Consider the following 26,605-nt stretch of genomic DNA (forward strand, 5'->3'; position numbering starts at 1 on the left):
GGCGTGTTTACACCTGCAGCCACAGACTCCAATCGCCAGGCTCAGCTGTGCCACTGACAGAGAAGCTTGTTGTTTCCACCGAGGTAAGAATCCCACCTGTGGTGGAAGTTTATTATTTACCAGACGCTCACGTAGAGTTGTTGAGTTGGCCTTCTTAGCGGGGGTGTAGTTTTCTTTTAATTAGGTTGTTAGCCTCACTTCCGTAGCAGCCGCTGCTAGGTTAGCATGCTAACGTGTGTCAGTGGGTTAGCTCGCCGCAGCGGCATCACCTCCCAAGCAGGTGAAAGGTAAATGTTAAATCCTAACACCACCTACAAATAACCTAACTCGGTCTGTTTTACAAAGCTACTGCCGCAAAGTGTGTTTGCCTTCAGTGTCATCTTTTTTTTCTTCTTCTCCAGCCTCATGAATGTATAAAGTGACTGAACGAGTTAGCTGCCTCGTATCCGTTTCTAGTAGGTGTAGAAAGCTGGTGTGACGTAAGTGTGTTCATGTATCTCAACGGTCCATGGTGGTTTCTTGCCTGGAAAGTCAATTAACTTATCATTAGTCATATAATATTTGATTTTGAGAAACTGCCACACAGGTGAGTGTCAGTTGTTATTTAACTGTCAGCTGGTTTGTCTGCTCGGTCTGTTAGTGAATGAGCATCAGCTGTCAGGTGTGTTTGAAGGCTTCTGTGCTTTACTGCAGACTGCTATCAGACTGTTGTGCCAAAAAGTGATCATCTGCCAAAAAAAAAGGACTGTGTGCTTCTTGATAGAGCTATATTGCCCAGATTACACAAATCTGCTTTCATCTGAATCAACTTTATGTCCTTGGAAATCTTAGTGAAAATGTCATGTTTCCTCTAGCCAAATAATTGTGACCAAAGAAATGTTTGCAGTTTATTTATTATAATCAGGCATGACATTTGAAATGATTATATGCAATAGTATGTGTGTTTGGTATGTGAAACATATCTGCTTAGACTACAATTTACAGATTGTTTTTATGTAAAAAAAAAATAATAATAAAGAAATGATCTCTTTTGCAATTAAACGAGCTGCAGTCTTTAAAATGAAATCCAAATGACTGAAATGAAAACATTTCCATGGATTTTAGTCAATGAAGGGGCTGCAATCACTAAAACTGTAGAAATTTCAACACTCTAGTTTGGCACAGAGGGATGACAACTGAAAGGAAACAAAATAATAATAATGAAGTGTTTTTGCAAGATGCTGGGCCACTGTGTGCCAACAGAACAGCTTCAGTGTATCTTGGCATTGAATCTCCAACTCTCTGAGCATAGATTCCACATTGTTTTTATACTCATCAAACCATTCAGTAACACTTAATGCCCTATGGACAGGATATTGTCATCCTGATTTTATAAGAGAGGTTAATAGTAATATATATTTTCTATGCCATTAGGATAAAAACATGTTGTCATGGGGTAGAGATAATCACTCTGGACAACTGTGTGTTGCTTTGCAATGACCTTCTCCTCTATAATGGGAGACCAACTACAACCCAAAGCAAACTACGGCCCAACAGAACCACAGGATCTCCTCACTGCAGGGGTCAAGGGTTCCATTTATTCCTTTGATTCTCACAGGTCTGTTTATGCTGTTATAGCAGACAAGCATATTTTGTGCCTAGGGTAGAAATACTTACCATTTTAAGTATTTCTGTTTCCAACCTAACAGATGAATCAGCATACTTTCTGAAATCATATGGAAATGCCAACACAAATTGCTAATTTTAAAAAAGAAAATGGAATTCAGTGGAATCTTGCTTTTCTGTATATGGATAGTATATTAATTTTATGTGCACATCTTCTGTTCATCAGCTCAGGACAGCCTCTGCCCATCTGTGCTCCAGAAGAAAAGATCGATCTTTAACCAGTGGCTCCAGGAAGCCAGCCCTCTTGGTGTCCACCATGGACGACACAGACGTAGAGCGTGAGTCCCTTCTCTTTTTGTTATGAATGCAAAGTCATACATATTTTGTTCAAGTCGTTTTCTGGTAGTTAATTATTTTCTTGCTCACTTGTCTAAAATGTTGTCTAGTTATTAGTGTTTATCCATTTGTCATTTCTTTTCATCTTTCAACTCTCTACTCAGAAATGTTTCTGTTTTCTGCTGTTTTCTCTCCAGGGGTGACCCTGGCTCTACTAGATGCCGCCAACGATAAAGACTCCGAGGTCCAGGAGCAAGTCAGAAAGTCTATATTGACCCTGGGAAAACAGCAGCCAGACCGAGTGCTAGCCATGTGTCAGGACTACCTCCTGAAACATCCCAAGGTAAAACCCCTGAATACCTCCATTATTATACAGTTAGTTTCAGCTACAGAGCAGGGCTGCCTGTTGAAACATACCATGACAACTGCTGCTGTTATCAGTACTCCTACTGCATATTACCAAGAAGAGAGCAAATGGGTCTTGTAGGCTTGTGTGCATGACTACATGTGCAAGTAAATATTTAATGTGTTATGTACTGCTGGTGTTGTTATTTTGTGTCAAAAATACCACAACAGCACATCAGAACTACATCTGGTGCTCAATCTGGCCGACTGTTCTTACTGTACACATTCAAAGTGAAGGCTACATATGAAGTCTTCCACTAATCGTCTCTTAATTTAATTTCTCAAATACTGCCTTTTGATATGTTGACATGAAGCAGGAATTCAGCAGACACTAAAAAAGTGGTGCTTGAACAATGTACTTTTAGTAAAGATATGTGTTGACTCCAGTAACCCAAGCTAACAATAGTCTGCTGCTAATCTGTTAAACCTGGTCAGACTTAAAAAGGCCTGTCAGAGCGCCTAGCATGTGGTTTGCCAGCTTGTTATGCTGCAGAAGTCAAGACATTCCTAGTGGAGGTTCACACATATAGAAAATGTTAAAATAGCAATAAGCTTTTGTTTGTGCGTTTCTATCGCAAAGAAAACAGGGGATCAAATTCTACAAATCGTGGTCAAGCAACATAAATAACTATTAATTAATGTGGTGATTTCACAGATTAACAATTTGCCTACAAAATGTCACAATTTCTGAAACCCTGTGATGACCTTCGTGTATTGCTTGTTTTGTTGGATCAACAATCAAACCATTTGATTTTGCAGTTGTATAAGACAAAGTAAAGTCGCAAATCATCATTGCTGAGATGCTGAAGTTTTTAAGTTTTGCTTGTAAAATTACTGAAATGGCTGATAAGCAAAAAGTGACCAATTCTACTTCTTCTTAGCCCATAGAGTAGGTACAGTTACTGATATCCATCCATTATCTATACACCACTTAATCCTCAATAGGGTCGCGAGGGGGCTGGAGCCTATCCCAGCTGACATAGGGTGAAGGCAGGTGACACCCTGGACAGGTCGCCAGTCTATCACAGGGCTACACTTAGAGACAGACAACCAAGCACACTCACATTCACACCTATGGACAATTTAGAATCACCAATTAACCTCAACATGTTTTTGGACTGTGTGGGAGGAAGCTGGAGAACCGCATGGGGAGATGCAAACTTCCTGCAGAAAGATCCCGGGCGTCTCTACCGGGACGCGAACCGGTGACCTTCTTGCTGCGAGGCAACAGTGCTAACCAATGAGCTACCTTACTGATATAGTTTGTCTAATTATTAAACTGAAAAAGTATAAAAATGTATCATTCTAGTTTGAGATTGAAAGGCAAAAGACTCCTTCAATTCAATTCTTTGCCTTTTTTTTGTTGTTTTTGTTTGTTTGTTTGTTTGTGAGCATATTTTCTACTTAGAGATGCTCCCATGCAGCTCTGAAACAGCTTATGTCTGTATGTGATGCTGCAACATCTTATCGTACTGTCACAGCCACAGAGCCTGAGATTATCACTTGATGGCATCATTTCACTGAGGAAATGTCTTAGGAAACATCAGTGATGCAGCACTTAAGAAGTCCTTTTTCACAGACTATTTCTGTGTTTGGAACCTCATCTTGTTATTTCTGTCCTCCTTCACTTGTCTGCTATTTTTTCCTCATCTTTTTGTTCCTCTTCTTCCTCCCACCCTCCTCTTCTTCTCCTCCTTCTCCTATAGTTGGTTGTGAGCCACAGAGTTGTGATTCTTCAGACTATTGAGCTGATTGTTGGCTGCAGGATAGAGGATATCAGCTCTCCCAGAATAAAAAGTATTATCTCCCTGGCTTCAGATGAGATGACCCGATCAAAGGTGAAATGTGTCATTCTAATTATTCATAACAAAGTACATGCTCTCTGTATCTTAAAATTCAGACTGTATTTTCCTTACATTGTTTTTACTGTTGTTTTATGTTCCTGGTTGACTCAGGATGTCATCCCTGACTGGCAGCAGGCAGCCAGTAACATTTTGGTTGCTGTGGGTAACAAGCACATCAATGACATCATGGAGGAGATACTAAGCAAGTTTCAACCAGGGGTCCTACCGCACTTCTTTGTGGTCAAAACACTAGCTAACCTCTCAGATTCAAATGGTAAGAAGCTGTATACCAAACAAAGCAAAACACATGTGACTTTCAAGGCCATAAGAAGACCAAATACAGACCAGGAAGTTAGAACTTTGGCTCACAAAGCAGGCATTCAGAGATTTCAGAGGAAAAACACGACCCAGTTAAACCTGCCCAGAAACAGCATTTACAGGCCAAAGATTTTGCACAACTCCAGAATATGTTTGTTCAGAAGCACTCTTTGTGGATTGTAAATGATGAGTCAGTTTAGTGCTGGTAGTGGCAGCAGTAAGAATTTTTCAGAGCTGTTGTCCTCATTAATATATTCCTATTTTTGATCAGTGGTGGTTGCATTAAAGCCAAACCACAGTTTCTGAGGTCTTTTGCTTATCTAATCAGTTGTGCTCCAGGTAGGTAGGCCAGCTGCTTTTCTGTACTCATATGCTCCCTAAATCTATACTATAAGAGCAGCAATGGTATAAACTGTGTTAGCAAGCTTGAATAAATAAATATAGTTTTCAAACTATGATATCTGAACTGATGATGTTGGATAGCAAACACAGCAAGCAGACACTATTAGTTAAAACAAATCTCTTTTCAGCCACCTTTTGCTAGGGTATCCCACCTATAAAGTGTAGCTGATGTTATTTATCCTAAATGTCAACTTGGGTATGTGAAGAAATGCCAAGAGCTAATGAATAAATCATATTAAATTAGAAAAAAAAACCCAAAACCTTGCATCACCTTGGTCTGTGTCACACATTAGTAAGTAGCTGTCCTTTGCTGCTAAAGTACCATTACAGAGATACATTTGAGTTGCATCTATTTCGATCCACATTATAATCTTCAGATCGTCTTTGCTAATGAATTTATTCTGTTTATGCACTGTGTAAAAATAAGATTCACCAGAATTGCAGAAATTTTCATGCTGTTCCTTCAACATACAAAAAAAACCCCCTATCGTCTACATGTCCCTGCCTTATAGGGGAAGTGGTAAGTAATAAAATGTCAATAATTCTGTACTCTTTCGTTGTTCTAGTTTATGGCATGGTACCCTTCCTGAATGCTATTCTTGGCACCATGTTGCCCATGCTGAACATGGCCAAACAGGACAACATGAAGTGGGTCTTTTCTTCTGGTAAGAACCGCCAAACATGTTTATAAATTCTAATAATCACTCAAAAGAATTTGTGAATGTTGCTGTGTTCAGATTTTGCCTGAACAAATAAAAAACATAGCAACTTCAAAATTTCCACTTCCTCCTTTTCTGTTTCTGTGTTTTATCATGTCGCGTTTTTCACTTTCCCTTCTCTTCTGTTTCCCTCTGTTGTGTTTTTCTCCTTCCAGCTCTGTGTCACTTCAGTGAAAGCATCTTGGAGTACCTGGCAAACTTAGACAAGGCTCCAGATCCAACAGTCAGAAAAGACACATTCTCTGGTGAAATCTATGCTGCTTTTGACATCCTCTTCAATAACTGGTTACAAAGCAGGGAGCCCAAGGTAACATCGCTGTAGGGTGACACTGAGGGTTAAGCACGCATGTAGGAAAGCTGTTATGGGTCATTTAAAGCTTGATATTTTGCATTTTAGATACAGAAATGAAGAGTTAGACAGATCGCAATGCAGGGCCCTGAAAAATAACATAAAAAATCACCATAAATCAATTCATGTCATACATGAATCTTTCCAGACAACAAGTGCTACCAAAAAAATCCCAAAGATGTATTTTTATTACAGTTGTTTTTTTCCTAAAACTCACAAGAGATAATCAGGTTCTCAGATATGAGGGAGAGATTGTCATTGATTGTCTATAAAAAGTTGTAATGGCTTAATGCAAATGCACTGTAACAACACTTTCTCTTCCCCAACTGAGTAAAACCACATGGAAACCACTATCACTCTGATAGAGCCTGAGAAAGTACATTTTCTGTGGGATCACAGTAGCATAGTAGCCACACAAGGTTGTGATTGGGGTTGTATTGAGTGTACACTCAAACAGTGTTTACTGAGTCTAACAATTCAACCACTGTGCTGTCGTCCTATATTACAGAAGGCAGGCAAATCATTACAGTTAATTATGGCTCATTGGAACAATATTACCAGAAAGGAATGTCTATTAAATTATCTCAGAAAGCCGCTTGTACTGTGACAGAACATTTACTGTAATCACTTCTGTTTTTGTTCATTCCTCATGTCTAAAGAAGAGTGTAAAACTGTGAAGACATGTCCAAGTGGATTTGCAGTTTGTTAACAAATGACTACGACTTGTGTTATCTTTTAAGTTCTAATGCCTGGTGTTCCTGTTTTTGTTTCCTCCCTGACTGCACACACCTAGCTGATGTTTAAAGTTTCACCACATCACGTGTGTGTCTTTCTAACTCTGTGGGTTTTAGTTGAGGCTGACAGTGGCTGAGGCAGTGGGCTCTATGTGCCATCTGATGGCCAGTGATAAACTGGAGGAGCAGATCCCCAAAATTATTCCTGCTTTCCTGTCCCTATACAAGAAAAACAACGAGCACTACATTATTAGCAAGGTGGGTATAGGCTGCAGCATCAGTGCAGTAGGCTACAGTTTGTGTTAATTTATGATTAACTGTGTCCAGGCTTTTAATTTGTGAAAATCTCCTGACAAATTAGATGTGGTACAGAAATGCTTGCGGTATTTCAAAGTTGGTCTAAGTTTAATTATTTCATGTCCTCAATCTGAACAGAGTCTGTGCCAAGTCATCGATGCTTCTGTCAACATGGGCAGCAGAGTACTGGAGACACAGCTGGAAAGTCTACTCTTTGCATTGCATCAACAGGTATGCTTTAAGTACATATTAAAATGAATACTGCCGCTGTAACCTTGAGTCGACCACATGACTGATGCATGACACAAACACTCATGAAAAATTGTGAAGATGTAGAACACTAAATGCCGACCTGTCTAAAAGATGAGATTTTATAGTTTCTAATGGTTATAATGAAATGCTAGGTAAGTAGTTGGATTATATCCTTCATTATCAAAATAGTGTGATTATTCTATTACTGTAACGTTACTGGGAAAAAAACAAACAAACAAAAAAAACCCTACTGGGCATGCCCAAGAACAAATTAACACAAGAATCTGTTGCCCTCACACCAACTGTAATATATTCTTTGGGTCTTGGTATTGCTGTTAATTAGTTAATTAATTAATTAACAGCTCACTGTTGGGTAGCTAAATAGTGGACTAGATTATGTCTTGTGGGTTGCTGATCTGTATATTTTTTTTCTTTTTGATGTGTCAAATGATAGCCAGAGAGTCACTGTAGTCAGATGTTTTCAAAACCGTGTGACTCAGCTGACACTCGGCCCGATGTGTGTTGCAAAATTTTACCACAAGTTCGTCAGTGATAAATGTGTGTGTGTGATCCATGGGCATTGCAGGGTTGCTCCTGAGGACAAAGAATATTGCGCAGCACTTTATAGCTGCTTAGCAACATATTGTCAGAATTCAGTTGGTGACTTTTAAAAATGCGGTCCTTAATTTATTCTCTACCTAAAGTAGGTGATGTCTCACTACCTTGTGTGATTAGCTCCTCCCTTGGACTAACAAATAATAGTCATTGTATGCCATTTATACTGTTATTTTCCTGTATCATTCTTATCATATTCCTTATATTATTATTACTACCTCATAGAAAAGAAACATGTTAATGTGAGTTAGTTAAGCTGAATATGAATGTCCTACTATTTGACTGACAATTAACAATGTCCCTTTGTATCCCTCAGGTGTCTGCCCCTGTTGATTACAGTAACCCTCCTACTGTCAAGAACCACAATGAGGTCCTACGCTGCTTCAGTTTGCTTGGTACACATTTTTTTGTGTTTATTTCTGTGTTAAATCAAATGTGTTTATATAATAAGTTTAAAAACAACCTAAGTCATACTTGTCTATTGATCATTGACTTGCTATAGCTTTAAACTGTGCTACTTCCGAAAACAGTAAAAGGAGAAGGTCTGTGGGAACCAAGCAAAGTATGTTAACAGTTAAATGTTGTCCCACAGCAGCAGACCTCTCTATCTGGTTTAGTTCTATGGAGTCACAAGAGCAGTAATAAGATCATGCATTAGTCGGCTAGACTCAGTTTCCACCACAAGATAATCATATTACCTGTGACAGTTGGTCGGCCTCTCTCGCCCGCTCTCTTAACTTGTTTGTCTTGCTTGTGTTTTGCCCTTGTTTTTTTTTTTGCCTCTGCACTGGCAAAACCAAAACTGGAGCCATAATGTTTTTTGGTTGTCTGTATATCCATCTGTCTGTCCATGTCACAATATTTCTTAGCACCTTAAGGAAATTTTTTAAAATTTGACACAAATGTTTAGTTGGACTCAAGGATGAACTGTTTAAAATGGTCGAGGTCAATGTGACCTCACATAAACATGACATAGTAATTAATTTATTGATTTTAACAAAATTTGCCACAAATTTCTAATCAGAGGAAATAATAAAGTACTTTAAAGCATAATTAGATATGTAAACTGCAATTTCACTCGCTGTAAATGGCATACAATTGCGAGACAGTAACTTTGCTTTTATTTCTGTGACAATCTGTGCATTTCGCATTTGAATTTATTTTGCTACTTCCTCTCCCTCCAGCTAAAGCTTTCCCAGACCGTCTGGTTATGTTTGTGCTTCAGAAGCTGGAGAACAGTAATGAGCGAAGCAGGATGGGCTCCCTGTCTGTGCTCCGGCACCTCATCAACTCCGCCAGTAAGGAAATACAATAACATACCCAAACATGACATATTTTGGTATTTTGTTTTGCTAACTGAATATTTACATCTGTACTTTAAGCTTCTTTAATGGAGACCAAAAAGCTGTTGATTCTGGCCAGCATCAGACAGCCAATGGCTGACCACAGCAACAAGGTAACACACATGGAAGCACTCAGATTTTTGTTAAAGTCTCGACATGACTATCTGCTGTTTCATAAATTGGGTTTTCTCTTTTGCATTTTCCCTCTAAAGGTAATAGCTGCTCAGATTGTCATACTTCTTTTATTACATGCACCGTGTCTGACTGTATTTCTGTGTCTCAGGTGAAGAAGCGCGTGGTTCAAGTGATCAGTGCAATGGCTCATCACGGCTACCTGGAGTTAGAGGGAGGAGAGCTACTGGTTAGATTCATAGTTCAGCACTGTGCTTTACCTGACACATACCAGGTACAGCCTCTTTTGTGTTCATTCCAATGTGTGTTTTTTTTAGATTTGTGTGAAACATGTTTATAATTTTGTTACTGTTTGTATGTTCATGTATAGTGGCTTAGATAATAATAAAGCAAAAGTAATATTTTATTTTCTAACTCATCTGTTATGCAAGCAACCATATACAACTGCATACTTTTGTACAGTACAAATACAGTACCAATAGTCTTTAGTATTATACATACATGAGGTCATTGAATTGTATGGAATGAAAAAATGCTCTTAACTCATAGTGCAGTTCCGCAGCTAACATGTTTACAGAAGGTGAGGTCCTAACACCACAGATTAGAGATGTTGCAGATGGATCTTACACATCAAGAAGCTGTTTGTTCAGATTTGAAAATGTTGCATCACAGAGGAGCTGCTGAAGGTGGTCAAAGTAAAATAACTATTCCAATCTGTGCGTCTGTCCCCAGCGAAATCAGAGGCTGACAGATCCAGAGGAGGTGACTAATGAGGCTCTGAGGATGATGTGTGACAACACCCTTCACCTCCTTACCACCACTGTTGGACGACTAGCTGATGTATGTACTGTGTCTGCTTGTCTACCTGTCTGTCTACCTCCATCTGATCTGTTGATAAATAATCATCTGTATCCATAATCATGTTCCCTTGTTAAGAGAAAATCTATGACCTACAAGTGTTGATCAAGATTTTATTTCACTGTGGTGCATGTACAAAGCCAGATTTTCACAAGTACTTGGTTAGGAATTTGTTTTATTTCAGGAGTTGAAGTTTACTGCGTATGTAAAATAGATCAATTGCTGAGAAACTTAACATGTATATGTTGTCGTTTCAAGGTGCTATGGCCCAAGCTGCTGTACTATCTGACCCCCGCACAGTACAGCAATGCCACGACTCCTCTCTGTAAGAGTCTGATAGTGCTGGGCAACAAGAAAAAGAGCAACCAGGAACCCAGCTTCCAAATAGACTTTACACAAGAAGGTAGGTAAAACATGACATTTCATTTATGTAAAATGTGACATTTATCTGCTGTTGTGGCTCCGTGTTGGAATGGGAGGTGTGATTGTGGAATAAAACAGCATTTAAAGTGGTGATTTGTCTTTTCTGTATGATCAGTTTTAAGCTAAAAGTGTCTTTTCTTTATTCCACCAGTCAATCTGTCATCTCCTCAAACACTAATGATCAGACTGCTGGTAAGTACATTCATACATTATTCAAACTCTGGTGAATTCAATGTGAGCCACTGTATTAAGAGCACAGGCTATACTGGATTTACTTTTGCATCTACAGTGTAGAATGTAGCTGCTGAACATCTAGTTTTAACACTGGCTGGAGAAACAAATTGTAATAAATAACTTGACAGTTACATTAGTTGTGCTAAATACTCCTCAGTAGCATATATGTAGTTAATCTTCAGTTGTTAAGTATTACAGTATTTTCCCTGTAATGACTCAGCTACAGTCTGAAGCTATTATTACTGTAATATACAATTTCTACAAATATTTTTAGCTGCTTTAAATATTCAATTTTAACTCATGTCATGTGTGTTTCTGACTTTCTTTTGTTGTTTTATTCCAGGTGAATGCAGCGTTTCCATTCAGCAGCAGAGGTCATGGAGCTCCATCCCTCTCTCTCCTCCAGGTCCTCAGTACCAACATTCACCCTAAAACAGAGGTGGTCTGGGACAGCGAGATACCTCCTCTGCTTTCATTACTAGAGGGTATGGAAATATAATCTTTTTATGTGTATAATTACAATGAATAATGGCTGTTGAGGAAACCAGCGTTTATGTGTAATAATGCCTTTCTAGGGGGCAGGTTTCTGCACAGTGGTAGTCGAGCTGTCTGACTGTGTGTTGTTGTTAACAGAGTCAACGGCAGAGAGTCTGGAAAAGAAGCAGTGGGATGAGAAGCTACTGAAGGTGTGCTCTTCTATGTGTGAATATGATTTTATTCCTACTACAATGTATCCATATTATGGTAATTCCCATTTATTTGTGAAGATACCGAAAGATGTTTGCAACCATTAGTAGGTAGTTTTTTTATACGATAAAACTCCACGGCTTTGTTTGTCTGTGTTGTTACGGAAATATTGAAATTTGACTTGATTTCGTGAAATGTCCTTCTAAATGTGCTAAACTTGTCTCCAGCTCTTGTCTAAAACCCTGGCAACGATTAATGATGACAAGTGGTCGTGTCAGTTGGCAGCTGAGTCAACACGATACCTTTCCACATATAACAACTTCTTAGAGGAGAAGGTAGGTGCTTTATTATTAGTAACAGTCTTATTTCACCCAACAATTGAGTTGCTAAGGCCCCACTAATGGTTCTTAAATATTAAATCTCAGCTCCAGTTCACCTTCTTTCTGCTTTTGTTTTTCCCTCACTGCAAAATATTGTTAGCATTACAGCAAGTGTTTGCACCACTTTCTCTATTTTGCTTAAATCTGCTTTACCATAAGATCTGGTGGTGGCACACTGCTTCCGCTGGCATTGTAATCTAAGTAATGTCCTGTATGTATCGTGTAATGTGCCATTATTTTCCAATCTTGTAGGGTGTGCATGTTAGAGATTTAAGAGAATGTCTGTGAATATTCTCCATGTGTGGGATGCAACCTGATTTCAAAACCTGTTAGGATTTTCGAACACCTGTAATGAACCTGGCCTGACATGTTCTTGCAACATGATAGGGGAAGAACACTGACAAGGAAAATATATACTATACATGACAATAATGCAGTTTGTGTTTGTCTCCATCTTTAGAGCTTCCTGTATCGATGCATAGGAGTGACTCTCCAACAGTGTTTCAATAAAGAAGTGGTGAAAAAACAGCTGCAGGAAATCCTTCTCATGGCGCGACACAATGATGCAGTAGAAAGAGAGGTACACAGATGTCATGGCTGTTTCTCTCACAGACGACATGCCATTGGTTTTCACACTTGCGCAGGTTTAAGGTTTAATTTTGGATTTCCACCATCTGTTTCTATCAGGGTGTTGCTATGGGCATTGGTCTGTGTGCCAACAGTCACTTAGAAGGAACTCTAGCCAAGCTGGATGAGTTTGGCAAATCAGATGCCTTCAAGAAATCACCAAGCATCTTCAACCTGCTCAAAGTAAAAACAACTGTTGACAAGATTCTTTTGATCTTTTTTATTTTGTCATTGTTAATGTAAAAAGAGCTTCAGTCTCTCCTGTCTTTTCTTACCACAGGAACGTAATGATGTTGAGGTGGAGAAGGTGAAAAGTACGTTAATCCTGTGCTACGGTCAGGTGGCTGTGAACGCACCTCCAGAAAAGATACTGAACCGCATTGATCAGGACATCCTTCGCTGCATCAGCAAACACTTCAACACCAAGGTAATGTAAAGGCACAGGGAGAAAGGCAGGGATGATATAGTAAACCTGGTTGTTGTAGAGGGGTGGTTTGGGAAGAGAATCTCCAAACTGTGATGATACTGATGAGAAACATGAGTTGCAGTCTCTAGTTGAGGTTTTCGGATCCCATAATTTGACATCTTGCTGCGCACAGTCACACACTCCTGTATTACTGAAGTGATCGTAACAGTTTGTGAAGCACAAGCTAATAGTGGTGTAAGTGTGTTGGTGTATCTAATCTAAACAGGTCCACTTCTGATATCATGTGCAGTAACCAGGCAAATGTTGCCCATCATTCAAATGGCTTTTGTAAATACAGTCCATTTTAGGAGTGAACAACAACCCTGTTTGTAATGCAAATTAGATTACTATATTCTAGTTGAATCCCTTGTGTTGTACAGTGTTGAATTAACGTGCTAATACAGTTTATATGAACGATCCATTCAATACCACAATATTCTACAGCTTGGATCTCATTTTAGTCTACTCAGCGGGCATCTAGTGTATGGTTGCTAGTAGCAACTCTTTTGAGCTACAAGATCTTTTCAGCGAATGTGGTTACAGAGTGTTGCTTCAAGTACATTTTCTTTCTCCAAATTGATCCCGTCTCTTTGAACGCTGTTAGCATGTTAATTTAAAACAGGATTTAATTAAAGCCGTCATTCATCCAGCTAATTTGACTGCTGCGATGTTCAGTCCCATATTAACAATGCGCCATTAGCAGATGGCATGATCAATCTGGGAGCGGTCATTAATCATTTTCCAATTTGGTTTTAGATAGTGTGAACATGTTAGGGTAATTCCTGGATATATTTGTAGTAAATGGATTAATAAAATACATTACAACATTTGTAATTTTTCTTCGATCAAAGATGCTTGTCCAATACAGCAGGTATCCTATTTTAAAAATGTTTAAGTGAAACACTCACCTGAGGGACACTTCATCATTGAGTCAGGAGCATATTAGGTATAACACCTTCATCTTTCAGGTGTCGGGACTGTATTTCAATGCATGCTCATTACTTTATCACTTCTTGTTCATACAGGTTCTGGGGATTAAAGTAGAGACAAAGGTATCGTTAAAGGAGAGGAGGGAATCTGAGTTTTCCGTCGTTGTCTGCTAGTTAACTATTTCTGGAGTTTCATCTTGCTCTCTTTTCTCACTGAATTTTACCTTCTGTTCAGCACATTTGTGGTGATGTTGTCACTAAAATCTTACCTGAAAGTCTTAATGATCAAACAACTACTTTTGCTTTAAGCTTTCACTCATCTCAGCTGTGTCTATATGAAGCTTCACAGTAGTTAGAGCACCGGACTACATGTCTTTTGAAGGGATTTATGAATTATTAATTATTAAAAAGGAGTCTGCTGTGGTGGAACCCATGTTGGTTTTAAAAGCACAATTTGGCTGTGTTTTATTTTTCAGTTATTACTATTAGAGCAAAAAGGGTCCTATGTTGTGTTACATGTGGGAACAATATCGAGTAGAAACCTTTGACCACAGCTAACGTTACAGGTTGACTATAGCTGTTGCTCATTGTAATAAAAGGAAATGCTCTACCCCAGTGAAATGTATGGTTGAAATGATGCCTCACTAAGATTATGTACATATGTAGGATAGCCCCGTGTAAGATTATAAGGTGGCAGTTTAAAATTTGTCATTTCCATATTGATTGAGAACAATTGGTGAGATCAGCTTGAATTTAGTCACTTCTAATGGAATCCAATCGTGACCAATTTTTACCACAGGAAAGTATCAAAATGTCTTGAATCACTCCATCAGTGACAAAATCAGAAATCCTTTACGATCACCCTTACAGCCTGGCCGTTACTTGACCCAAATAGAATTCAAAGAATTTAAAAATGGAGCCATTACTGCAAACTTTATCGACTGCAGCTGATAAAGAACCAACATTCCTTCTGCAATACTTAACTCCTTCTGATGGAGTTCAAAGGAGAGCTCCTTGTCAAAGAAGCAAATCTTACAACGTTTTATTCGTCATGCAGCTTCAAGCTCCTAACATTTTGCTTTTGTGTGATGCAAATAGTTTTAAAAAACTACCATGTGCTGCCACAAGCTGCCTTTCAGTGGAGATTTTCTTATTTTCCTCAAGCTCAAGTTAAAATCAGATTTATCCTATAAAGAAATAATAATCATTTTAAACTGCATCTTACTGTATTCTTCACAGTTGATTCTGTTTCTTCTTTCTTTTGGTCTTTTGCTTGAAGTTGGATTGTTCTTAAATTGCTCACCAATGACTCACCCACGGTGTGAACGGGCTTTTGTGATTTCTTGCTAAAATCTAACAACTTCTTATGTCTCCAGGCCTCAAACTCATCTGTCACTGTTTAGACCAGAGCCTGCAGATGGTTCGCTGTTGCACCAATCTCCTCTAATCACAAAATACTGAAACTTTTCTCCATCCATAGGCATGGAGGGCCAATCTACAATGTTGTGATTGGATTCATTTAAATCGTTAATGGACTGGTTGATTTTTGTATTACTGGAGTGACTTTGGCCTGTTTTTTTGCTTTTGCTCATCAATTTGTAGAGTTGCATCTGCTAAAGGGGGCTGCAGTGCATCTTGTTCTTTACATTCATGACAATTTCTGAAATGTCTCCTGACACCAATTTCTTTTCTGTGCATGTCTTTTTTTTAAATTTTGTATGTCTTTGTATATCTTTTGTCTGTCTGTATTTTGTGCATTTGTGTGTGTTGCCCTAATCCAGGACCTGACTATGAAACTCAGTTTGATCCAGAGTGTTGGGCTCATAGCCAAAGCCATCAGTGAGTGTGTGAAGAAACAAGGCTACGTCTTCTCTCGCAAGCAGGAGCTCATCACTGTAATGCTGGTCAGTAGTATATAGACAAATAAAGGGACAACTTTTTTGTCATTCTACAGCAATTTCTAAAGTTGCAAGTATAAAAATGTTTTCTTTTCTTTTTTTTTTAATTAACCTGTGTTCCCTCTAATGTTTATCGTGGTCAGGATTTTATCAAGGCAGAGCCAGCTGATTCATTGAAGACTCCGGTACGCCATCTCGTCATGAATGCCTGTGCTGCCCTCATGTATCCTTCACTTCAGGAAAAAAAATTGAACTTTGCAGTTTAATACCACAATGATTTCCAGACATGGGTATTGTGACATTTTGTTGTCATATGTATAAAAGGCTGACTTCTAAGCCGGTGTTTCTTTTGCGTTAGTCTGAAATTACATAATAATACCCTGACGATATCATGTGTAGGTATGTAATTATTTCAGTTCAAGGAATTCCTTTGCTAAACTTTAATGATATTTACAGAACCACACAGCGGATGACAAATATAAGCCGACACTTGGTTGACTTAAAATGAATGGTCATTGATTTTGTTAATCACACAAAACTGTTGTGGAGGTTCATTCTTTTCCCAATGTTGTATCTTTGACTTGAGTGCTTCAGGCCGTTGGACCCTGCACTAAGTGAGAATGAGAGCTTTGACTTGCTGAAGGTGTGTGTGAACAGTGCGTTGTCTCTGCCACCTGAGACAAGCACTCCAGAGAAAACTAAAGAAGAAGAGATACTTGACCCCAAGCAGAGAAAGGTGAAGTACAGCATACAGTTAGTTGTGCCCATCATACAGTGTTGGTGCTGCGTCACAAATCAGCAGCACCATTACAGTAGTCTAAGTCTGCTAATCTTAAAACTCTCAACTAAATTCCTAACCCCTGTCATTCAGTTATCCATGTTAACCTATATGAACCATGTGTGATGTTTTTCCAAATGCTGTCATTCTGTCAAACTAATGTGTTCTGGTAAATCTGTGCAGGCATTGTATGGAGACACATTCGCTGCTCTGCAGGAGCTGCTGAAGAGTGTAGTGGCCAAGGATCCCACACCTGATGGTTTGCAGAGTGTCTTTAAGGTGAGAGCTGGTGTTTAAGTCTGATTAGCTTTGCTTTTCTGTGCAGTTCATTGTTGTACTGTAGCATAATGCCCTTGTTTTTAACTTTTATTTTTTAAAGGGTTATTTTTTTCTAGCAAAAACACAACTTTGAAAAGTATTTAATTTTTATTTTTGAACGCCTTAAGGCTCTTCTTCTGCCACAGCATTATTATTTTAGTTTCTACTTGTGCTTACACAAGCAGTCCTGTCGTCTACACCAATTTCACAAATCCATCTTATTTGTGTCTCCCTCTCTGACTTCTTTATTTGTTGTTCAGTTATATTTTTGTGAACTGCTGTACATAAATAATCGGTGCCCTGGCTGCCTGTATTATTTAGTGTCTCTATCGTGTCTGTTATGATGTGTTATCGTCCTGTGCAGCACATTGAATCATGGCTGAGCTCTGGACAGGACCACGAGAGGGAGAGAGCTATCACAGCCACTGCTCACATATTGGCGTACTATCTGGACAACCTAACTGTCAAGGTACACAGACGCACAAACACATTAATATTGTGGACCTTTTTGAATATGACACATATATAGTTACACATGCCTGCATGGACAATTATAACTCTTTACTGAATCTGTCATCAAATCATATCCAATCGTTTACTTTCTCCTTCCCCGGCCTGCACAGCACAATGTTTAGTTGCAGAAACTGTGACATGATCATGTGATGCAAAATGTACGACTTTCATATTAACTGCTACAAGCCTAAATTATTACAAACCTAATATCCTTTGTCTTCACTTTGTGAGACCCGCATTTGCAGTGACTGCTATTTCTGTGCATCTGTGTGTGTTTCTGTGCATCTTTGTTTAGAACATGGTCTCTTTCCACAACCTTGGAGCTCTGCTGGGTCGACTGTCTCCCCGCTGTTCTGACCCTCACCCTACTGTGCGCACTGCTGCAATCGACTGTATATACTCACTACTTTATATACAGCTACGATATGAAGGTACAGACGTGTAGGGCACTGACCTTTTAACATTTAAATTGTTTATTTTTAGAGCAATTGTTATTTCATTTATGAAAGTCTGTCTGAATGTTAGGTCATGGCCCTGTCTTTTGTCTGTTGTACAGAGTTTTGAAAAGACGCAGAGTAGGGGTTGGCTAGTCTGAAACCAGTCTGTTAACAATTATGTTGTTGTGCAGCATATTTTCAATTATTTGAATAAAAATTTCTATCAATACTTATTTAGTCCATATTCAACTTACACTGTCTGCACAATGTGTTGACTTAATGTTATGTTTTCAACTGTTCCTGCTTCCTAGGATTCTCCTTAGATTACAAGGACGAAGGAGTGGACAGTCTGCTGCTCTTTAAAGATCGGCTAGAGAACCCTGACCACTCAGTTCTCTACAAGACCTGCTCAGACCTTACCAAGGTACACTTTGTACCACTAAGCAAGGCTTAAAAAAAAACTTCATAGTTAAACATGTTTAATACTTGTGTTTCATTGCAAATGTAGATTATTGTCCTTTATTTTGGTCCTTCACAACAAACATTTTCTGCAATTCTTGCTTTACTTTTATTCTGCTTAACTATGTCCTATAACTGCATCTAACAACATATTTTTCTGTGTGCGTCAGGTGATGAGTAAGCGTCTGCCTCAGCAGCAGCTTACGACGTTCGTCTTCATGCTGTTTGAAGGGCTGGTTGATAGTCAGACAAACTGCAGCAGAGCTTCGTCTGTCATCTTAAATACTCTTTTGAAGAACAGAGGAGGTGGATTACAAGATCTGGTAACACTTACACACTTACACAGCTCTCTGCATGTGCTCAGGTCTATGATTATATATTTATCTGGATATCAAGTGTTTGAGACACAGCTGCTGTACTGGATTACCATAAACAGCTCTTGTTTGTTTTTTTGTGTCTTTGTCTGTATTTGTTTGTTGCATGTTGTGTGTTGTAGGTCCCTGAGATGCTGGAGGTGCTACATGTGCGTCTGCAGAACATCACAGAAGAGCAGGTAAGAACATACATGGTATCAAATATTCATATGTCATATCTTGGATTATCCATGTATTATTCGTTAACAACATTTATTCTTCAAAAACATTCTTGTTCTCATATTATATTTATAATAACAAAGACTTGGAGATTTTATTACACTTTTGAGGCTTAATTTGAAGAATAAAGAGTTTGTGGCACAATTCTATCTTAGTCTGTTTTTTTTATTGCTACCTAATGACTCTCTGTTTCTCTTTTATCTATACATGGTCGATTTATAATGAAATCGCACTGAAAAACTGTTACATTGTGCTGCTGTTTAGGTGAGAGTGGCAGTGGGACAGACGGTACTGATCCTGGCTTCTCAGCATCTCCAGATTGTTATCAATACACTAGTTAACCAGCCACTTCCTTATGACAGGTATGAATACAATAATTAAAAATATATTAACTGCTCTGTTTACTGTTCTTTTATTGTCAGTTGCTTTTTTTTGTACTCACTGATGCAAGAATTTCCTACATTTTATTGGTGCTAGGAGTTTTTAGGAAAATGTCATTGGAAGACGCATAAGTTTATTTGTTTCTTTGTGCAGCTGGACCAGTGAGATGTGGATGGCTTTGGGAGCAGACCCCATCGTAGCCAATCAGATCATAGAGATGGTGATGGAAAAACTTCTCATCATGGCGCCCTACACAGACAAGAAAGACTCAATGATAAGAGCAGGGACAACAAAGGTGGCCACTAATCAGCCACTGGCGGTAAGTCTCAAACAGACGTGTCACTGACTGCGCTGATATTCAGACACAGTTACTTTACGCAGACTCACGCGTCCCTTCTGTGCGTTAAGGTTGAAGCCTGTCATAAGAGGTTCAGATTTTTTTGTCCTTTGTTTAGGTGCTGTTGTTGAATTTTGTATTGATTATTTTTTACAACTTGCACAAAATGGATGTCGGATAAATCTCAATTCTCCGCATTTGTTTGTGTGTCTGTTTTCATTTTCAGATGACATGTGGTCTCAAAGAGCTGTTATTAAATGGCCAAAGTCAGGAGCCAGCAGTCAGCCTGTTTCCTCAGCTCTTCTCCTGCCTCACTGTCAGACTGGGAGCAAGTGTTGGAGTCTCGGCACCGAAAGACAGCAACACTAAACACACTGCCTCCATACATGTAGCAGGGTAGGCATCCTTGTCTTTTTTTGGCTAATGAAATGTATTATATTAGTTTTTGAAAGGTCTAACTTTATCCTTTTTTCTGTTCCAGGGTAGCAGCCGATGCGCTGAGAATTTTGTTGGCGCGAGCCCAGTTAGATGAAGTGATGAAAAGACTGGATGAAGATAATGCCTGGGATGCAATGAGGGAACCCAGCACACACATCAACGGAGTCACACTACTAGCAAGGTATAGAGACACACACACACATAGACATTAAGAGGACGCCCTCGTCAGAAATACACACCAGTAAAATTCTTAAAAGTAGGTTGATACTTCAAGGAAATCCTGCCAAACTACTTGAAGTATTTATTTAAAAGAAACTGTGTGTACATGTTTATCAGGGGTCCAGGTCTGTGTAATTGTCTTTGACAATGAGTATGTCAGAAGCTTAATTATAAAAATTTAATTAAACTCAGACACTATCCTTACACACACACACATATATATATATATATGTTATATTACAGGGCGATGGCTAAACATGCTGGTCCCAGGTTGCCTGCGATCGTGGAGTGTCTGTGTCCATCCCTGAACAACATCTATGAATGTCAGAGAGTCACTGTCACTGCTTTCTTCTCTGAGGTGATTTTTTTTTAATATCACTAACCTTCATTTAGTTTATGAAACCAAATGGATTATCAGATTATAAAGAATGCTGACAAGCAGTTTGAGAAAACTAATAACACAACTTTTATTTATTTATTTTTTAAATTTTTTTTTTAAAATCTCTCTCTTATTTTTTGACTCCAGCTGCTGAGCCATCATGTGGTGACAGAGTTGATGTTAATTGATGTGCTGATGAACAACATGATGGAGAGGATATCAGACCCCTGCTGCACGGTCCGCATGCTGGCTGTGCGAGGGCTGGGCAACATAGCCGTGGGATCACCTGAAAAGGTGCAAACACATAAGAGCACATATGCTGTAGGTGCTGCTGCATGGACTCTGGGTCACTCAGCTTTCTCTGTCTCGCTTTCCTGTTCCACCAGGTGAATAAATATGCCAAAGAGCTGCTGGCAGCCATGAGTTCAGGGATGGAGGAGAAAGATGATCCAGGTGAGTGAACAAGTCAATTGTTGGAAAGGGTAAAGCTACTGTAATGTTTACTCTAGCTCTATTGATTCCTAAATCTTACAGTGTACTGGTTAGATGTTTTACTATCAGTCACCACATCCATCATGTTTATCATACCACATATTCAGCCAGTCGCCCTGGATTAGTCACTCGTACAATTTCTGCTGTCCTCTGTAGGTAAACTGATCACCCTTGAGGCTATGTCTGGTCTGTCTAAAGTTCTCCTCCACCTGGACAAGAAGAATGTCCACTTGCTTGTGGTCTACATCTTCATGAAGATTAAACCATTTTTGGAAAGTGTAAGTTTGCTCTTAATCTTTCAAGATAACTCTCAAAAATAAGATTATATGTTTGTGTGTTTTATATTACCCCTCTAAACAAACAAAAAAAAGCCAAAATTACACCATCAATCTAAGCCAGAAACTCTAACAACAGAAAGACTCATCACATTTTCAACATTGCAGTGGTCCTTGATATCAGAGAATTTAACGAAAAATACGGTTAAATACATAAAATCTTTAATTCTACCTGTCGCATTTCAAAATTTGCCAAAAACAAGCTTTTTGCTCGAACCAACAGAAAGAAAATGAAAAACAACAAGTTGCACTCCTCGGTGTAACCATGAAGCCATTAGTGACTCAGCTGTGTGTAAAAGTTAGGAAACAAAAATTCTGTAACTTTATGGCTGAACTGCAATTTGTGTTCACACACACAACAGATAAAAGACAAGTATGGAAACAAAAAAAAACAGTAAGTAGTAAAATATCTATATTGTGTGTGCAGATTGAAAAGTGTTGTACGTATTGATTACAGGTGTCTTTTTTATGATTTATGGCATTATAACTTTGTTTTACTTCTCAGAAGACATCTTTGAGTTCTCTTCACTTCTAACCATGGTTGTACTGTTTCCACAGACGTGCAGGACTTTATATTACAGTGAAAAATTAGCCCATAGTGAGAAAAATGTGAAAGGATTAACACTGCTGGAGTAGTTTATTGATTATTCCAGCTTTGGTGCAACATACAGTATAGTTTTATTTTAATCAGTCAGATCTGAGGTCAGGTCGTGTTCCTCTGTTCAGTCATGTAAGAAAATAGTTTTTGTCATGTTTAGACACATACAACTCTAACTGTACCCTCTGACTCTGTATTCAACCAGGAGAATGACGATATCCGCTGTGCTTCCATCCTTCTCATGGGGAACCTGTCCAAGTTTGGCTCAGGGGAGTCAGTCTTCAAAGACCAGATCCACAATGTTCTTGTCAGCCTGCTGTTGCACCTGGTTGACCCAAACCTGAAGGTCGTCAAGGTACAGTAGGAAAGCACACACACATAAACTTTATGAGTAGTTTGAATTCCTTACTTTGGATAACTCTCACTTGTGGAGGGCAAACTCCTACATCATTTCATTTAAAGATGGACTTTTTTGATTCCGTGTTTCCAGGCGTGTAAATATGCGATGCGTGTGTGTGCTCCCGTGGTGGGATCAGAGCAGATCACAACCATGTTTCAGAACCACCTGCATGAAGACAAGAGTTTGCACTATGGAGAGTTCATCAATGACCTCACAAAATACCTGGTGAGAGACAGTCAAATTTAAGCATGGCGAAATGAGGACAATTGTGTGTTTTTTAGGATCAACCACATTGATTCATTAGATTGTTAACCTAAATAACAGGTAGTTGTTCTTGTTTGATGTTCAGTGCATGTTTTGTGGGTTGTAGATTCAGGACTTTCCTGGTATGCTGAACTTCTACCACATCTCAGTCATCCAATTCTTCAAGAGCAACTGGCCTGAGGTCAGAGCAGGAGCAGCCATGTTCATAGGTACTGCAGCACTCTAACTCCACATCCACTCTAGATCCTAAATTCTTTACAAAGTCAGAAGATTTAAGATGCAAAATATTTTTTTTCTGTACACAAAATGAGGGATATTATTAGTTCTTGTTTGTTATTCCAATATCAACACACTAATAGCAGCTACTCTGTAAGTTTGGTTTGTGCCAGAAAAGTTCCAGGACTGGTGTCACAACAGATATATTTCAAATCGAAACTACAAGTTTTCCCCCTCCAAGTAATCTCCCTGGAGTCTAACACACTTTACCAGCCTTCTCTGCCACGCCGCCATGCACTCCTGGAAGGTTTCTTCCAGGATCCTCCACAGCTCTGTTGTCACAGCCATCTTGATGTCGTCCACGTCTTCTAAACGGGTCCCCTTGATGACGCCCTTGAGCTTGGGGAAGAGGAAAAAATCACAGGGAGCCAGGTGGAGTGAGTAGGGAGGTTGCTCCAGCACGGCGATGTTCTTCTCAGCCAGGAACTGTGGGATGCTCAGGGCATTGTGAGCAGGCGCGTTGTCATGGTGAAGCAGCCACGACTTGTCCTGCCACAACTCTCGCCTTGTCTCGCACGCTGAATGAAGCAAACACCGCAGGATCTCTTTGTAGACGTGCTGATTGATCGTCTGCGGGGGAAAACTTGTAGTTTAGGTTTGAAATATATCTTCTGTGACACCAGTCCTGGAAATTTTCTGACACACCTCGTATATAATATGCAAATTAAGCAGTTTACAAATGAGATTCTACATGCTAAGACCTAATTATAATGACAATGTATTTAACATCAGGGTTCCTGCTGGGGAATCTTCAAGAGGAACATCTCTCCCACCTCAACATGGGTACCATCACTAAAGGTGATGCAAGGAACTACTTTGATCTCTTTAAAAAATCACTTTGCATGCAGTTTATTCACTGGTTTTAACTGTATTTTGGTGTGTGTTCACTCACAGGTTTAGTGATGCTGCTCCAAGACCCAGATCCTGTGGTGAGGGGGAAGGCTGCTGAGGCCATGGGACACTTCCACTGACACACACTCAGACACACACCTTCATACAAGTATCAGTTTTTCATTTAGGCAGTAGTGGCAAAATAGTAATAATAATGTTTAAAAAAACAATACATGTATGCTTTCAGTTTACAAAAATATGCAGCACACTGTGTTAAATTGTGCAGTCATTGTAAAATTATCGAAATAGCGCAACTGCAACATTCATTAAAGCCAAAACAGGGACCAAAACAAGAACGAGGAGTGGAATCCGGTTAATCAATCAACCGATAAACACTGAAAACACCTATCAGATACACACATGTACACATATATTTAGCCATTAGCAGTTTTGTTTCGCTTCTTTTGACGCTTTACTCTGGTACTTGAAGGAAGCGTTAATTCTTAACTACATTTTAGTGACCAAGGACTGTGTTGCTCTTTCCAGATAGACGTCTGTAGCGTTTAGCGATCTGTCAGTGTGACAATATCAGAGACATACTGCGTCTATCAGTGAAATATATCAAGAAGTTTCTAATGCAAAGGTTCAAACACATTTGAATTTGAGTAAAAGTTTTTTTTTTTTAGAATAAATATATTTCTTCATATATTGTATGTGCAAATGAGTATGGCATATTTGAAGTACATAACGATTTCACATGAGTCTGGCTGGTAGCTGAAGTGTGTGTGTAGTCATACGAGCATTTTGTGATAATGTCAGTGGTTTGGTTCCTGACATTCTCCGTTAGAGATAGATCCAGTGTTGTGGGCTTGGTTTTAGTGTACTAAAGACCTTCCCTTTGATCCTTCAGTCAGCTCTAAGCTTCCCTCCATGAAGATCCAGTTATGCATGTTTAGATCAGTTAGATGTGTGTTACCATATGGAAGACTCCATATGAAGTCTATAATAAAAAAGAAATGCACAAGAACTGCAACAGATACCAGACTTAGCTGGTGTGCTTTAAATTTTATAGTTGTGTCTGGAGGGTGTAAGTAAAAGAAGAAAGGGTGGTCTCATTGCTGTGTCCATTAGTCCATATCATTGAGCTGTCAGATCAACCAGCAATAACAAGGCAGTATTTTCACTTCAATTACCTCTTTAAGGTTTTTGAACCCCTCTGATGTACTGCTGCTGAGTTTACCTCCATTCTGAAACCATAATGATGCTTATTCTAAATCACTGCCACCCCTACAGCTCCACGGAGCCACTGGATACCTCCTGGTGGAACAATCGTTTTATTCGTCAGCCTCATGAGGCTGTTTTGACCTCTGTTTTATCTGCACTCGGCTAAATTTCACCTCACATGCCACAAAGATTTTGGTCCATGCTCTGTTTGAACATTCATTGACACCAGAACGTTGCCAAATCTTCTGTGTTAGCCATCATAAACACACCAGCCACATCAACTCACTCTCAGAGAGGTGAACTTTATTTAGTGTTACTGAAATGAGACCAACTTCTTCTAAATTAGCCAGATTCAGGCAATCAAACCATTACTTAACCGTGTTTTTAGGTAAAACCGTCCAGTGTAACCATGCTCAAACCAGTGCCAAAAGTTTACGAGTATCATATATTCTAATAGTCTTAAAGAGATGCTGTTAATGATTTTGTTTGGGTTTTTGGTGGTTTTCGGGTACTGTTGTGGGTTTGCAGGCCCGTGCCATTGTGTAAATATGTGTGTGAGTGGTGCATTATGTAAGTATGTCTTTTCATCTGTCTATACATGTAACTTCAATATTTATGTCTCCAAATTAATCCACTCAAAGGCTGTCAAGGAGGGATGGAAAGTAATCCTTTGCATGTCTCAATTTGAAATGATTTGGTGACAAAAATGTAGAGAATCAGGTGAAAGCAATGCATTGTTTGTTGTGAAATATACCTCTTTTCTGTTGCACTTTTAAGCTCTGCCATGCAGTCCCTGATCTGGCAAGCCAATTTCTGTCAAAAGTTGTGAGTCTTATTTTTTTGTTTGTTTTGCACGTGAGAAAAAAGCTGCTTTCAGCAAGTGTAACAGCAAGTCCAATGTTTTGAAGTTTTTGATTGCCAGAAAAGGAAACTAAAATGAATGCCGTAAATTTGTCAACCGCGTACAGAAGGCTTCTCCTGATTCTGTATTTGTTGTCCAAAATGCTCTGCGCACAGGGACTCTCGGCTTCCCCCACTTTCTAACACTATGGCTTGGTTCAGGGTGAGTGGTGAGCAGCAATTAGCCATGTTCTTTGTTTTAAAGGCTGTGGTAAACTTTATACCATTGATATGATTTTTCATGTCTGTTTTTTAACATGTTGAATGTTGTAAAATGTCAGTATGAATGTTGCAGGGAGGTACGGCTATTTCAAATGTGTGAATGTGTGCATGTCACTTCTCATGTCCAGACCAAAAGAGAGTGTGGATGATGGCAATCAGTGTATTTAAAACAAAGAAATAAACCGATCAATTAAAACATAACTGATCATTTTTGGTGATTTCTTTCGTAATTCTCTCACTGTTCTGAATACTCAATAACTGTTTTAAATAGCAAAGTGTAGATTTTTGTTGTGCAGAATTGTACTTTTTGGGGGGAAAGGGGGCTGCAAGGTGGCGCAGTTGGTAGCACTGTTGCCTC

At 39.1% G+C, this 26,605-nt stretch overlaps 1 protein-coding gene across 2 annotated transcripts; it reads left to right on the top strand.

Moving 5' to 3' along the window:
* Positions 1 to 26,448, top strand: mroh1 (maestro heat-like repeat family member 1). Of its 2 annotated transcripts, XM_008298770.1 has the most exons (45): positions 1 to 83; positions 1,832 to 1,943; positions 2,139 to 2,284; positions 4,053 to 4,184; positions 4,302 to 4,464; positions 5,477 to 5,575; positions 5,785 to 5,936; positions 6,830 to 6,970; positions 7,148 to 7,240; positions 8,193 to 8,271; positions 9,061 to 9,174; positions 9,259 to 9,332; positions 9,503 to 9,625; positions 10,084 to 10,191; positions 10,468 to 10,612; positions 10,784 to 10,824; positions 11,210 to 11,351; positions 11,500 to 11,552; positions 11,781 to 11,888; positions 12,394 to 12,513; positions 12,621 to 12,743; positions 12,841 to 12,987; positions 14,052 to 14,078; positions 15,737 to 15,859; positions 15,997 to 16,076; positions 16,448 to 16,589; positions 16,815 to 16,910; positions 17,314 to 17,418; positions 17,758 to 17,893; positions 18,211 to 18,323; positions 18,529 to 18,681; positions 18,855 to 18,911; positions 19,216 to 19,313; positions 19,486 to 19,651; positions 19,896 to 20,065; positions 20,151 to 20,288; positions 20,570 to 20,684; positions 20,853 to 20,999; positions 21,092 to 21,158; positions 21,354 to 21,475; positions 22,336 to 22,485; positions 22,621 to 22,755; positions 22,901 to 23,003; positions 23,803 to 23,868; positions 23,965 to 26,448. In XM_008298770.1, exons 2-45 carry the CDS (start codon positions 1,922 to 1,924, stop codon positions 24,039 to 24,041), a joined length of 4,911 nt encoding a protein of 1,636 aa, XP_008296992.1. In that variant the 5' UTR covers positions 1 to 83; positions 1,832 to 1,921; the 3' UTR covers positions 24,042 to 26,448. The 2 variants fall into 2 exon arrangements, with proteins under 2 accessions (XP_008296992.1, XP_008296993.1); XM_008298771.1 differs by lacking the exon at positions 14,052 to 14,078.
* Positions 26,449 to 26,605: the final 157 nt, after the last annotated feature.

This window comes from Stegastes partitus, unplaced genomic scaffold (genome assembly GCF_000690725.1).
Source record: "Stegastes partitus isolate 25-593 unplaced genomic scaffold, Stegastes_partitus-1.0.2 Scaffold1349, whole genome shotgun sequence".
NCBI lineage: Eukaryota > Metazoa > Chordata > Actinopteri > Pomacentridae > Stegastes > Stegastes partitus.